At 41.9% G+C, this 13750-nt stretch overlaps 1 protein-coding gene across 2 annotated transcripts in view; it reads left to right on the top strand.

Moving 5' to 3' along the window:
* The first annotated feature begins 2659 nt into the window (after positions 1 to 2659).
* The window catches only part of CERS6 (ceramide synthase 6), a 306615-nt gene continuing 295524 nt past the window's right edge, over positions 2660 to 13750 (top strand). For both annotated transcript variants that reach the window (XM_058300691.2, XM_058300690.2), the window contains exon 1: positions 2660 to 3210. In XM_058300691.2, coding sequence (XP_058156674.1) covers positions 3041 to 3210 — 170 coding nt within the window. In that variant the 5' untranslated portion in view covers positions 2660 to 3040. The remainder of the gene's footprint in view (positions 3211 to 13750) is intronic.

The following is a 13750-nucleotide window of genomic DNA, read 5'->3' as shown; positions in this document are numbered from 1 at the left end:
GAATCATGTTCCCAGTAAAGCAGGGCTTCTCAGTCTTTTTTATTCCACAGACCCCTTTGCCAGTCAGTTGAAAACCATGAACCCCTTACTAAGTCTACCCTGTATTGTGTATTATTTAATAAATATATCACATCTGCACTAACATGTCCCCACAAGAGTAATGGTTGTTTGAATTTCAATTCAAGTTCACAGACCCCTCATTAAGAACCCCTGCCATAGCCTTATTCAATTCCTACCCCCTGGTACTGTTGGTGTGAACCCATTTTGTACAGAAGACTTCTGAACATACTATAATTAGTTAAGGTATAGACATTTTTAAATAGGATCTTCAAAGATCCTATTTAGATGAGGCTGAATCGAATCATGGTGGACCTTAATCCATATGGCTAATGTCCTTATAAGCAAAGGAAACTGGATGCAGAAATAGAAGTTTGAAGTCAGGGGAAATTAGAGAAATTTGAGTCAGAACTCAAAAACTCTAGGGAAAAAACATGGGTTGGCTGACACCTTGATTTTGAACTGATAGCCTGCAAAACTGAGAGCCAAGAAATTTCTGTTGTTTAAAACAACCAGGATGAGGAGTTATGGAGAGATGACATTGGAGTATGTCAGGCAGGGCACAGTTCCCCTTCAAAACAGGGGAAGAAGGGCAGAAGTTGTCTGAGGGAGCTGCTTTGGGGATCTGCAGACCAGGAGAGTGCCATCTGAAGCATCCAGGAGGGACTGGGGACAGAGATATGAAGAAACTGAAAGAAAAACTGTGACTAACTTGCCCCCACATCTGGGAAAACGCCCACCCTCCCACCCTCAAGGTGAAAAGCCTCCTGAAACCAGCCATTCACAGTGGCCAACTGAGAGGATATTGCTAAGTGCTTTGAAGTAAAACAAAGCAGAAAGTTAGATAGGAAAAGAGGGGGCTATAGTGGGGGAGCTGTCAATGTACCTAGGGTGGCTAGGGGAGGTTTCACTGAGAGTGACATTGAGGAAAGAGCTGCCATGGATATTTGGGAAAAAGAATTCCATGCACAGAGAAAACAAGTACAAAGGCCCTAAGACATGCCAGGTGTGTTCCAGGAAGTACAATGAGGTCAGTGTGACCCAGACAAAGTAATTATGAGGGGGAGGAGAGTGGAGGGAGTGGATAAAGTCAGACAGTAAGTAGGAGTCCAAGTAACTTGTGACCTTGTAGGATATTGGAATTACTTTGGCTTCTGCTTCAAGGAAAGATGGGGAAGAAGCAGGGCTTTGAGCATGGGAGTAATGTAATTCACATTTCAACAGGATCAATCTGGCAGAGAATAGAATGTAGAGGGACAGGTGTTCAAAAGGAGTCAGGAGTTATTGGAGTAACTCAGGTGAGAAGTGTTGACTGGACTAAAATGGAAGCAGAAGAGGGCACTGAGAGGTTCTGGTTTAAAGATGGAGTTTTCAGGATTTATGATGGATTAGAAGGGAGTCATGAAAAAAAGAGGGGGAATATGCCTCCACGTTTTTGGTTTGAGCCAAGACTATAAAAGGAGTAGATTTTATGGGGATGATAAGAAGTTTGGACATGAGATAACTTTTGGACATCCATGGGAGATGAATCGATAGTGGATTTAGCAGTTGAAGTTCAGGTGAATGTTCATTGCTAGAGATATAAATTTAGGAGCTATCAGTATGACATTGAAAGCCATGAGATTGGATGAGATCATCAACTGAATGAGAACAGCTTGAAGAGATCAAAAGACTGACTGCTAGGCCATTCTTTTTTGCTTTAAAAGGTTTTGCTCTAGAGGGAAAGAGTGAAAAAGGAATAACCAGCTGGCAGGGAGGGGAAGTAAAGAAAGTGTGTGTATGTGTGTATGTTTACAACCTGCTTATTTGCCTATTGGAAGGATCCAGTAGCTCTTACTGGCTGAACCCAGCAAAAATGAATGATTGTGGAGCCAGGTCTGCCTAGATCACTGAACTGATTACACATGGTTCCCATATCAATGGAGACATTTACTGTGTTCGTGAAGGTGTTAGGTTGCCTCACAGGCCTAAAGCCATATACCTTTCAGATTCAAAGGCAGAAATAATGAGCCTGTCAAGTAGCAGAGTGGAGATTTTCTCATGATCTGGCAGCACTTTCTGAGAATTTAGTTTAAAGGGGCTGTTTTACAGAATGATGCAGTTGCTATCATCATTAACCTCTTCCTCCTCCTCAAATAGCAATTAAGTACCTACTTTAACGTAGCACTTCATAAAATTAAACAGAGGGCCTTGACAATCTTGGGCATGCTGGTTGTGAAGATGAGCAGAAGTGTATCAAACAAGGCCGGGAGGTCAGAGACTGAGGGAAACGGGAGTAGGGCGGAGGGAGAGGCAGAGGCAGAGGCAGAGGGCTCTTTGACAAACCATCTTGCCCCAGTTCTTTGTTTTCACCCTGCTTCTCCAAGCCCTGGTGTGGATGACCTTTTCCTCCCACTTCTTCCTCCTTTTGGCTCTTTGCATACCCTACTTCTCCATTTTTGTCCTCTCGGCGCAGGGGCGATTCCGATCAATGATCAGGCCCGGTCTCTTCTACCGCCTCCAGGCGCACGGGAAGCGGACGGAGAGCCCTGAAACTCCAGTGGGGCAGGAGCCCGCGTTCTGAGCATGTGCGAGCCAGCCGCCCGGCTGGGGCGGATTTGCCAGGCTGGGCCCAGGTGGCTGCGCCTAGCGCGGCCGCGGGGAGCTCGAAAGCCGGCAGCACTCCCCGGAGCCGTGCTCCTGCGCCCGGGGCCAAGCGGCTGCGTGCTGTCCTCCCGGCGTGGGCGAGCTGGCCGCGTGTGCCTCTAGGATCGACACGAGGAAGAGCCAATCAGGACAGCGGCCGGGGCTGCCATGTGACGGGCGAGGCGGCCCCTTTCTCCAGCGCGACCACAGGCAGTAGAAAACCCGGGCTCGCTACGAGCCTCGCAGAGCGGCGCGCGCGGAGGCGGCGGCGACACAGCCCCTGGACCAGCCCGGCGTCTGGCGCGGAGGAGAGCTCGGCGGGCCGCGGGAGCCGCAGGACAGGAGTGGACAAAGCAAGATGGCAGGAATCTTAGCCTGGTTCTGGAACGAGAGGTTCTGGCTCCCGCACAATGTCACCTGGGCAGACCTGAAGAACACGGAGGAAGCCACCTTCCCGCAGGCTGAGGACCTCTACCTCGCCTTCCCTGGGGCCTTCTGCATCTTCATGGTGCGGCTCATTTTCGAGAGGTAAGAAGGGCTGGAGCGCCCGCTCCCCTCCCCCGCTTACATACGCGCACACACGCGCGCACACGCACACTCGCGTGCTCAGTGGCGCCCGCAGCGCACACCCTGCTCACGCCTCCCAATCTTTGTACTAGAGAAGGGGTTTCTGAGCCCCCAGCAGTCCCTTCTCTTTCTGGGAGCCAGAGAGGGTCTGGTGTGCCTAGCGATTTCCTCCGGGGAGCTGGTTAAGGGCCATTGAGCACTGGGGTCGTCCCTCGCACTCCTCCCTTGGCCCCACTCTCTCTTCCTCGCGGATGGCGAGGGGAGGCGAACAAAGGTGAGCGGTGACCGCCGCGGGACGCGCAGCACTCAGCGGGTCTCGCGCCTCTCGACCCGGCGCTACACGCCGCGCTGCCAGGCAGGGCTTCTCATCCCTGCTCGCCATCGCCCACCTGACAGCCAGGAACGTTCCGGATCCGCGGCCGGGAAGGAGGAGGAACCACGCACACTTCCAATGCTTTGACTCCGACCCACGGATTTTAGGCTCTGTTCCTCGGAAGAATTCCCCAGGGACTTCTTGGCCACTGGTCCCGATTTGATCTCCCTCAGTGACACTGAGTATCAAGTCCATATTCCTGAGAAGTAGGTGACAATAGTTTGTAGGTTTCCAGCACTCCAGACCAATTAGGTTTCTTTAAAGTAGGATATGACAGGATGGTGCTCAGCCTGCAAAATGGGAATGATGAAATCGATAGCTGCTTCCTATGGATAATCAAAAATTTTTGGCATTAGAATACATTTTTCTTTTAATTTAAAGAATTGTCATCTATTCGTTTAATTCCTGTTTGGCTGGGTATCTCCAGTGTGTCAGGCACAAACTTGTATTACTGTCATTGAATCAGTCATAGTCACTAAACTAGATTTTCCGTGCCATACATTCATTCTCCGGGTACTGTTGAAATAGAACTGGACAGCAGCACCCGCTTCTTTCAGCTGCAAACCTCACTCCCCCCATTCATTAGTAAAGGCTGAATTTCTTGGATCTTAAAGTGGAGTTTTAACTCCCTTGCTTACTTTCACTCCCATATCCTTTCCCCTGCCTCCAACTCACCTTGGTTTTGTTTCCTAAGCTTTTTTCCCCTCCCTGTTATTTTTGTATTCTGTTTCTCTTTGTCTAGAACTGCAATGGAGAAAGGCAGAATTTGTCTTTTGTGTTGTTTGTTGCTGGAAATGACAACAGAGGAAAGCTTGATGGGAACAAAAAAGTATCTTTTGTTTAAGGAAGGTGTATTTTCAACTGGCAATATTGTTGCTTGAAAACTCAGTCAACTGTTTGCCTGCTGAAGTGGACTGTGCACAAGAAGAGATTTGAAGACTTTTTATTTAAAAACAAAACAATTGTAATCCAGCACAGATGCATCACTGATCCTATCCAATGCTGAAACTATTGAAAATAAGTGGGTGTGTTTACAGGTTCAGTGTTGCTTCAAGAGCAAATGTTTATTTACAAAAACTATGAACTCCTATCTAACCTGGTGATCTCTCCAAAGACAAGAAAAATCTGGCTGGTTGCCCTAAGTTGACACATAGTGAGGGCTCAACATACAATTTCTGAATGGCATCTGAAAATTCTGTCTGGGCTCACTTATAGATAACTACTGAAAGAGATGTTCAGACTTAGGGTTTGTAGAACAAAAGCAGGTCAGTAAATGACCTGGATGCAGTAAGCTGCATGCTCCTGATATCCTTCATTATGTTGGGGAAAATATATAAATTTATTACTGAATGGAGATAGCTTTGTACTTAGACTCTGCTTTTATTTTTAAACTTCTGTAATAGTTGAAACTGGAAATTTATTTTTCCTCTTCCTGAACATTTTCCTTTGCTTAATTCCATAACTTGCCTTACAGTTTATACAAAAAGGTAAGCTGCTTTCAACTATCAGTCACAACAAATGTTATCTTATTAATATGTAGAAATTAGGTCAGTTTCCTTCAGGCCATTGGTCCAAGTAGATGTGTGTTAATGGCCTGTATGGAAAATAAAAGTTCATGATTAATGCCCAGAATAATAACCCCAAATGGCCCATAAACTAGAGGCTGCTTCTGCATACTGAAAGAATCCCTGTTTTTTCTTCTCACAGCAGTGACGGTTCTGTCTTTAACTATTCACAGTCTCAGTTCTCTGAAAAATCAAGGGTAGAGGTGGATGCAGAGTTAAAAGTTCAGTATGTTTCTCCTCTTTTCAAACCTAAATGAAACATTCTGGGATCCAATATGTGGCCTTCAGGTCAGTAGCATCTACCAAGAGCCTGAATCAATATTACTGAACCAGCTAATACTGTTATTACAGGGACAACTCACTTTCTATATCTTTTCTAACATGTGCATACGTCTTTTTCTTTCACAGTGTCTATAATGTGTAACATGATTTGAAGAAGCCTGTTGCAAATTCCTTTGTAAAATGAAAGGCTTTTGTAGGAAATAATTCCCTTTAACAGTCAATTCCTTTTATGGTTCTATCATCACTTAAGTGGAGAACATCCAGGAAATAAATACCCAGTCACCCAAGATCTTTCTTATTTCTGTTAAATGGGTCAGTAATGGCCTTTGAGGCTGAGATTGTGCAACTGAATGCCTTCCTCTCACACAAACTTGTTTCTAACTATAAAACCTTTCCCCAGTTGAACAGCCCTGTCTTTTTGTTATCACCTCCACTGATGGCCCCATCTGTGGCCAGAACATGACATGCGGTAGTACCATATGGACAGCAATATGGGAGCCCAGTGTGGCTCCTTAAAAATTGATTGGCCCAAAGTTAATGTCTTTTGGCCAAGTCTATAAGTCCAAGGCTTGGTGGTTTTAAGCATAGCCTTTATACTACGCTTAGCTTTGGGTAGTAATGGGAAGGGCTACTGTATATATTATTTGATTGACAGAGTAAAACATCTGTTGTTGGTAAAAAAACAAAACTGGATGTTTTCTCCTAGAATGAAAATTGTAATTTATACTTTTTGTTGCCACTGGTTGAAGCAAGATGGCAGGTGATGTCTGGGAGGGTTCAGCCTTCCTCTTCCCTCTTAAGGCTCCATGGTTCCAGCTTCTTCTGATCTCAGCTGTAGTCTGGAGGGCTTGATTTTCTCTGGGCCTTCTCAGCTGCTCAGGGCTCTGGTCTCTTCAGCTGCAAACTATCAGGTGAATGGCTTATCTCTCTCTGGGGCTCCAGCATCAAGTTCTCTCTTCTGCCTGTCTATGGAGCTCTCTCTGTTCCCATGTATCTACTTCTGTGTGTCTCCTTGATTCTTGATTGTCTGTTTATGTAGCCCACAAAGGGGGTGAGGACTCAAACTGAGTTGCCCTTATGGCGTGGTTGAATCAAAGCCCTAATCTTAACGTAATTTAAATTCAAAGGCATCTCAGTTGAATCTAATACAATCAAAGGGTATCGTATCCAGAAGAACAGACCAGTTTACAAACATAATCAAATATCTTTTTTTAAAATTCATAAATAATATCAAACTGCTACACTATTATGTTGTTGACTTTCTGTCAAGGAGCAAAGGGCTAATATAGCATTACCAGTTTGATGAAATTTCTTGATTTAATTCTTAGGCTCAGAAAACCATTCTCAGAAATTACAACAAGGGCTTCTTCCAATTTCAGCACTTTCAAAAACTGTATTTTTGCTAACTTGTTAATAAATGTGGAATTAAAGCTCTGAATTTGTTTGGAAATAAAAAATTATTTGTTAATTTCATAAACTGTAACTTAATGCATTTTCTTTCTTGTGGGCTTATGGGAGAGATGTAAAAACTATTGATTGGGAATCAGAATGCTTGAGTTCTAATTCAAACTTGCTTCAAACTAGGGCACCTACCCAATTTATCGCTGCCTTATTTTCTCATATATCAGTGCAGCAGGTGGCCTTTTGCAATCTAAGGTTGCTTTCACCCTTACAGTTCTCTGATTCCTATGGGTCCTCTATATTTGAAGCTTACTAATTATTATCTCATGAAACTTTGAAGTAGGGTAAACTTTTTTTTTTTGCACGCCGAAATGAATACTCTAAGAATAAAGTGACTTTTAAATAGAAATGTTCTAGGAAATGGTTTTGTTTCTAACATTTTTAATTATTTTGTGGTATCGAGTTATTTGGGCTATTATTTGTGCTAAAAAATTACAATATTTCAGAGTAACCAAAAGAAGATTCTGCAGAGAAAGCAATTGCTCACTTTCCTCAGGCCTCCTTTAGGTGGACCCTAGAGTAGACCTAATACCTCTTGAGATGGCTGGGTAAGAAATAAGATGCTTTTTCCTGTCAAGTGGGCCTTCAATGTGCCAAATTATAAATTATGTCGGGGATATAATCTTGCAGGAGACTGACTTTCCAGAGTCTGTTTTTTTTTTTTTTTTTGGAGGTGAGGAGAACTGAACCCGGGACCGTTTATGTGGGAAACAGGTGCTCAACCACTTGAGCCACATCCACTCCCCCGCAAAGAGTCTTGCCTGCCATTCAGCCAAAGAACCACCTGTAGTCCCCAGACCTTTGGTTAACAACAGTATCTCAGCTGTGTTAGAGGGCAATGTCTGGCCAGATGGACTCTTTCTCCTGGGTTTACTTAATATCTTTGCTTTGCCAGAAGCTTTGGGTGAGACCCTCTAGGAGAATTACAACTCTGTATGTGTTGGTTGAAAGGAGAGACACCTAAAGAGATAGATGTCAGCCCACTCTAATACAGGCATTGGGGTCACCAGCAACAGCATGACTCATTGGGGAAGAAGATATTTTGTTCTCATAGAGAAGAGGCAGAGCAAGGTCAACTTCTCTAGTGGGCATGGGCTCCCCATAAGCAGAGGGTCTCAATCTGTGCCCAGCTCAGGGAGATGTGCTGTATACACAGCACCCCTCTTTTATGTTCACTTGCTGCCACAGTGGAGGAGCCCTGCTCCCTCCCTGCCAGGGAGAGATGTACCATGGGATGTGAGCTGGGTGTCATACAACATGCCCACCAGAGTCAGACTGTCTCCAGTGAATGTTTACTAATGCTCAGGACAATAGAGGAAGGGATGCACTGGCAGTCCCCTTAGCAGGGGGTTCATGTTTTGTCCCACCCAGCTGACACATTTGGTCCTGAGCACAGGCTGTATTTGTGGGTCACAAGAAAAGGCAACAAGCGTTGCTAGTACTCCCCTCTACCACAGTGTATGTGTGTGTATAGTGAGGGGTCAGAGTGAAGAGGAAAGGAATGAGTGAATGACTACCAGGAAAGAGTGGGGTATCAGGTGAAGTTCATCATTGAAGGATATTCCTATAATGTACATTGTAATGAAGAGGCTGTCATCGTTAGATGTATCTTGAAAGGGTGTTTGAAAAAAAACAGGTTTTCTGGGGTAGGAAGCAATAGTTGGGTTCAGACACAGATACATTGCCTCCTATACTTTGGGATAGGAAAATTGGATTTCAGTGGATGTTTGGTTAAAAAACAATCTAAAATCAAAGGGAAGGCATTCTTTGCAAACTATAGCATAACTTTTATCTAGCAAAATAAACGTTTTGCATTTATGGGGTGTAATACTTTAGTTTTTTTAATAGGTTAGTTTGTGAATAAAAGGCCTAACATTACACTGAGTAGGCAGTGCTTTAAGTACATGGGTGAGGCAGTTTAAGCAATCATATAAGATTTAATGTTTTCAGGGATGGTAGGGCAAGGCAGTTTAAAACATATCATTTAATGTCATCAAGGACTATATAAAATTAACACACTTGAGTTCACTTATGATTTTTCTGTTGAAGACAACTGAATGCTCTAGGACCAGGTTAGATATTTTCCCCCGTGGATTCCTCCTAGCTAAGATTTCTCAGAAATGGTTTCTCTTCTAAGATGGGGAAGGGAAGGTTGCAGTGGAAGGAAAGTTGCAGGTGGATGTTTTCCCTCAGCATGCCAGTATCCTGGTTTCATAAGAGATCACTGCGTCTTCCTAAGCCGCCTCATACGTGTTTAACTCACCTCATTAAACATTGTTGATGAGCTAAAGAATCTAGGGTCCCATGTTATACACTGAAGATCTTAAATATTTATTAGGTAAATTTACATTAATCATTTGTCATTAGGCAAAATCAGATTCCTATACCCATTGGTATCTGTTTCTTAAGAAACCCAGGACTCAAATTTTTTTCTTCCCAGATCTCCTTTTGATCAGTTAATTTCTTAAACAGTTTTGAGTCAGGATACTTGGTTCCAGATTTCGCTTGCTGATAACTAGCTGTGTCACTTAATGCTTTTACAAACCTTTTTTTTCTTCATTTTATTTATAAAATTAAGGGGATAAACAAGTTTGCATCTTGGTGCACCAGGAATCCTTCTGTATTACTGATGCCCTGAGAATATTCCTAAAATTTTGATTCTTTGGTGTCGTGCTCCTGTTTTTAATGATTTCATAAGTTCTTTTGTCATCATTCTTCCCTGACACCACTATTGTCATTTGACTCCTTCAACAATCTATGCTATGGCATGGTTGGTAAAAATAATGGTGATTCTTACAATGCCATTTTGGGGTAGGCTTATTAGTAATGCTGTAGATATTGGGTGCTCAAGGCAACGCTGTCTGAAGCTGACGGGCTCATCATTTATTTTGTCTGATATTTGTTGTCCGTGATTACAGGTTTAATGAATTTATTCCAATTTTGCAAGTACTAGTAACAGCTAATACTTATTCCTTACGTTAATTATTACTTTACCTGGCTTACTTAATCTTCTCTCAAGCCCTGTGAGGTGGGTATTATTTTTCCCTAATTTTAAGAGAAAACTAAGAATTGAGAATTTAGAATATACACTTAACTTTACATAGCTTGAAATGACAAGGTAGACATTTAGAACCAGATGTCTTGATCTTCCAATAATTTGATGACCTCCGTTTTTAAAGCAAAAGTCATGAGATCATACTGTATATATAGTTTTGTATGCAGCTTTTCCCCATTTAATGAAACAATCTGAATATTTTCCATGTTATTAAAATTATTCAAAAATATTTTCAGTGACTATACATTATACCACAATGCAGATATACCATAATTCATTTACTTAGCTCCCATATTGTTTTTGGACATTGAGGCTGTTTTTGGTTTATGAATATAAATTTTTCAATTCCTGATGATTACTAGGAAAGGCACGGTTATGCTGATTTCCTAATGGAACTTCTTAGCCCAAAAGGATAAGTATTTTAGAGCTTTTGATAAATACAAATTGTCAAACTTGTTCCCAGAAAGATGATACTCATTTGTATTTATCAGCATGCAGATTATTATCATTTGAGGGAATTTTTGCTTTGAGAGTTGAAAAAATGTTAGTTATAATACTGTGAGTGAGTTATTTTTAATCATTCGTATTACAGTTGTGAATGTATATTTTCTTATTGGTATGAGGAGAGGCAGTTTTGTCTTATTTTTTAGGGGGTAGAGGAAGTGGTGGCCTTTTTATCTATTTAATGAATATAGTTTTGCTTTGGTCTGATTTTCTGGTCACATGTTCATTCCCTTTTATTTTTTTCTGCCTGCTGTCTCTCCCCCACAATATAACTCATCAGCATTAAGGTTGAAGCATCTCAGATTCTACATAGCGGAAGGAAGGCATTGACGAGGATGAGGTAGAAAATTGGAGAGTGAGGCAGAGAGCGTGGCAGAGAGAACTGCCTGGGAGGAAGATTGAGGCATCAGGACCAAATGGGTTTTTATGAAGGAAAACTCAGGGATAGAGCCTAAATTCCTTTATATTGTCTCTGAAATTTTGGTTCTAAGCAATTTACTAGAAATAACTGCTTTTATTTTCTAGATTTGACATTTTTCTAGTTAGGAAAACATCTCAGTTCCATCAAGCATTGTTTTTCTTTCTTTTTTTCTTGTTTTTTGTTTTTGAATGCATAATCCTTGAGGATCTAGGAGAAACTCTTTTCCTTCCAGAATCATCTCTCAGGGCTGTGAAAGGTGAGGGGTGATGGAGGGAAGGTTTAAAATCCTGAAGAGACTAAAGAATCTTGGGGCTATTTTGGGGAAGCACTTGATCCAATAATTTTCTTTAAGTCCCTTTGTTAGTATGGCTGTTTAATAATAGTAAATTGGTATATATAGGAAAAGAAACATTTTCTAGTTTCAGAGGATCTTTAGCATTAAAGTAAAGGCTTCCTCATGAGTGCACAATCCATTTAAAGCAAACCAGGTTAATAGAATAAAATTCTGCTAAGACTAGCAGCCCAGACCACACATATATCCTATGGAATCTTTTATTGAGAGAGAAGATCAGATTTGTACCATTCCCACCTTTCAGTTTAATTTAACACCCATTTTATAAGCAAATGACTTAAACACTTGAAGCCTTTAAAATGATTTTACACAAGTACTACATATTATAAGGCAATCTAAAACAAGCATGGGCAAGTACATATTGCATGGTAACTTTTGAAGTTATACTAATATTTGGTCATTGTACAAAACACTGCTTTCCATAGCTCATGTATGAGAATATTTTGGGCAGTCCCTCCCCACTCTCCCCCCCACCCCCCCAGGAGAACTTTCTTTTTCTCACTACTAGCCTTCCAAACGGACTTTTCTTAGACCACTCTACCTCCTATTCCTATTTATGGTTTATTACCAAAGAGTTGGATTATAGGGGTTATTGTTGGCAGGCTTGGGATAGGAGATATGTAAGTGATTTTAATTGTGGAAGAGATGTATTCCTTTACTAGATAACCTTTTCATATAGTGACTTAGGAATACCATTTGTGTGACTTGCCAGTGGCCACATGAATGTCACATCTTATCTTCAAGGTTTTCAGGTTACTAGCCAGTGTTTTGCTATGTTGAAGCTGTAATTGGGATTCAATTTATTTCCTTTCCTCCTTCCCTCTTCCCTTTTTTCCATTATTATTGGCACAGACCCTTTAAAGGCACAGGCAAAGCTTAAGAGAAGAGGAGAAGCACAGAATTAAGAGTGTGAGAGATGATAGAGAAACCCATTGAAAATCTTGTCCAGAGACACAGTTTGGCAAGTATCAGAGGAAAAGCTGCCAGCTAGTCTAAGTGGCTTTGTAGATCTTGTTTTAATAGATCACCATTTCAAAGCAGAATAAAGTGACTTGGTGGTTAAACAGAGTGGCAGTTCTGGACGCAATAGTGTGAGTGAAGGAAGATGGAAAAAGAAGGAATCAGTCATTCAGACATGGAGATTAGGAAAAGAGAAGGTTTTTTTTTGTGTCAGTGGATGTGTGTATAGCTTTGGGTACAGGGGTAGACTTGATAGTGCATTTAAATTTTTACTCTTTTGAACATTTGTTGCAATCAGAATTATATTCCTAACTACAATTATAGGGAAAGTGGATGGAATATCAGAAAAAGTATAGAATTTGGGATTTAATCCAAACTCTGCCCTTTGTTAGCAGTGCAGCTGTGGACAATATATCCTGAAATTTGGCATTCTCATTTGTAAAATGGGGAATAGATCTATTTGTAGAATTGGAGGACTAACTGTGAAAATGTATTTCAAATGTGTTTAAAGGGACCCATTAAAACTGGTTCTAAAAAATATACATTTTGTAGAAAGTAATCGATATCATGGGACAACATTTAGCTTCCAGTTGATAAATAATATTCTGTAATGTGATTTAATGTGTTAGGTGTGTGAGGGACTGGGAAGAGGGTATAACCTGCGAAGGCAGTAGGACCTGTTTGTATGTTTAATCCTGAAACTGGAGGATTTACTTGTTCTGTTGAAGAGTAAATATTTAGAATTTTAGATAGGTCTGGAAAGCCCAATCTCTTCAGCACCGTGCCTGTTTAGATATCAGAATGCTTCTCAGCTGTTTTTTCTCAACTGTTGCTGATGTGGATTCTAGACCAGGGACCAGCTTTTATTTGGTGGCAGAAAACAATTTATAATGATTTTCCCCCCCCCAAACCTTTTGTTTTTGGTGACAGGCAACTGTTCCTAATGGTGGCTTTTAGACAAGTGACAGGCAGCTGTGTGCTGCTTCGAGCTAGGCACCATCTCAGGAATCTATGTAGGTGGAGACAGCCTGGAAGGATGGTCTTCCACTAGGCTGAGTGTTCAAGAATTGCCTTTAAGCACAGAGAGGCCTTGAGCAAATGTCCCCACTGACCTCCAAGCACCCTGCCCGGTCTGGCCCTGGTGGTCCTGTTTAATTGCAGTTAGTCTCAAGGGAATTGACTGGGGAGTCAACCACTGGTAATGGCTACATTCTGGTCTTGCCCTTCCTAGCAGATTTGGGTCCAGACTGTTAACCTCGTGAAGCCCAGTTTCCTTCCTAAACTCTTAGGGGTGTTGTGAGGATGAAATGAGGTAATGTATGTATGGTGTTTAGTGCAGTGTCTAGTTGATCAGACTAGTGATTACCTGATCTTCAGGTTTATTAAAGGGACACACACACACACAGAGCACTCTTGGAGTGTTTGTTGAAACCCTGATTTCCAGAAATTAGATTTTTGCATCCCTTTCCTGGCATTGGCTTTGTCATGAACACGCACGGCAGGCGTGAGAGGGGAGGATGGCGTGGTT

This window comes from Dasypus novemcinctus, chromosome 7, assembly GCF_030445035.2.
Source record: "Dasypus novemcinctus isolate mDasNov1 chromosome 7, mDasNov1.1.hap2, whole genome shotgun sequence".
In the NCBI taxonomy this organism is placed as follows: domain Eukaryota; kingdom Metazoa; phylum Chordata; class Mammalia; order Cingulata; family Dasypodidae; genus Dasypus; species Dasypus novemcinctus.
This window is presented reverse-complemented; position numbering and strand designations above follow the sequence as displayed.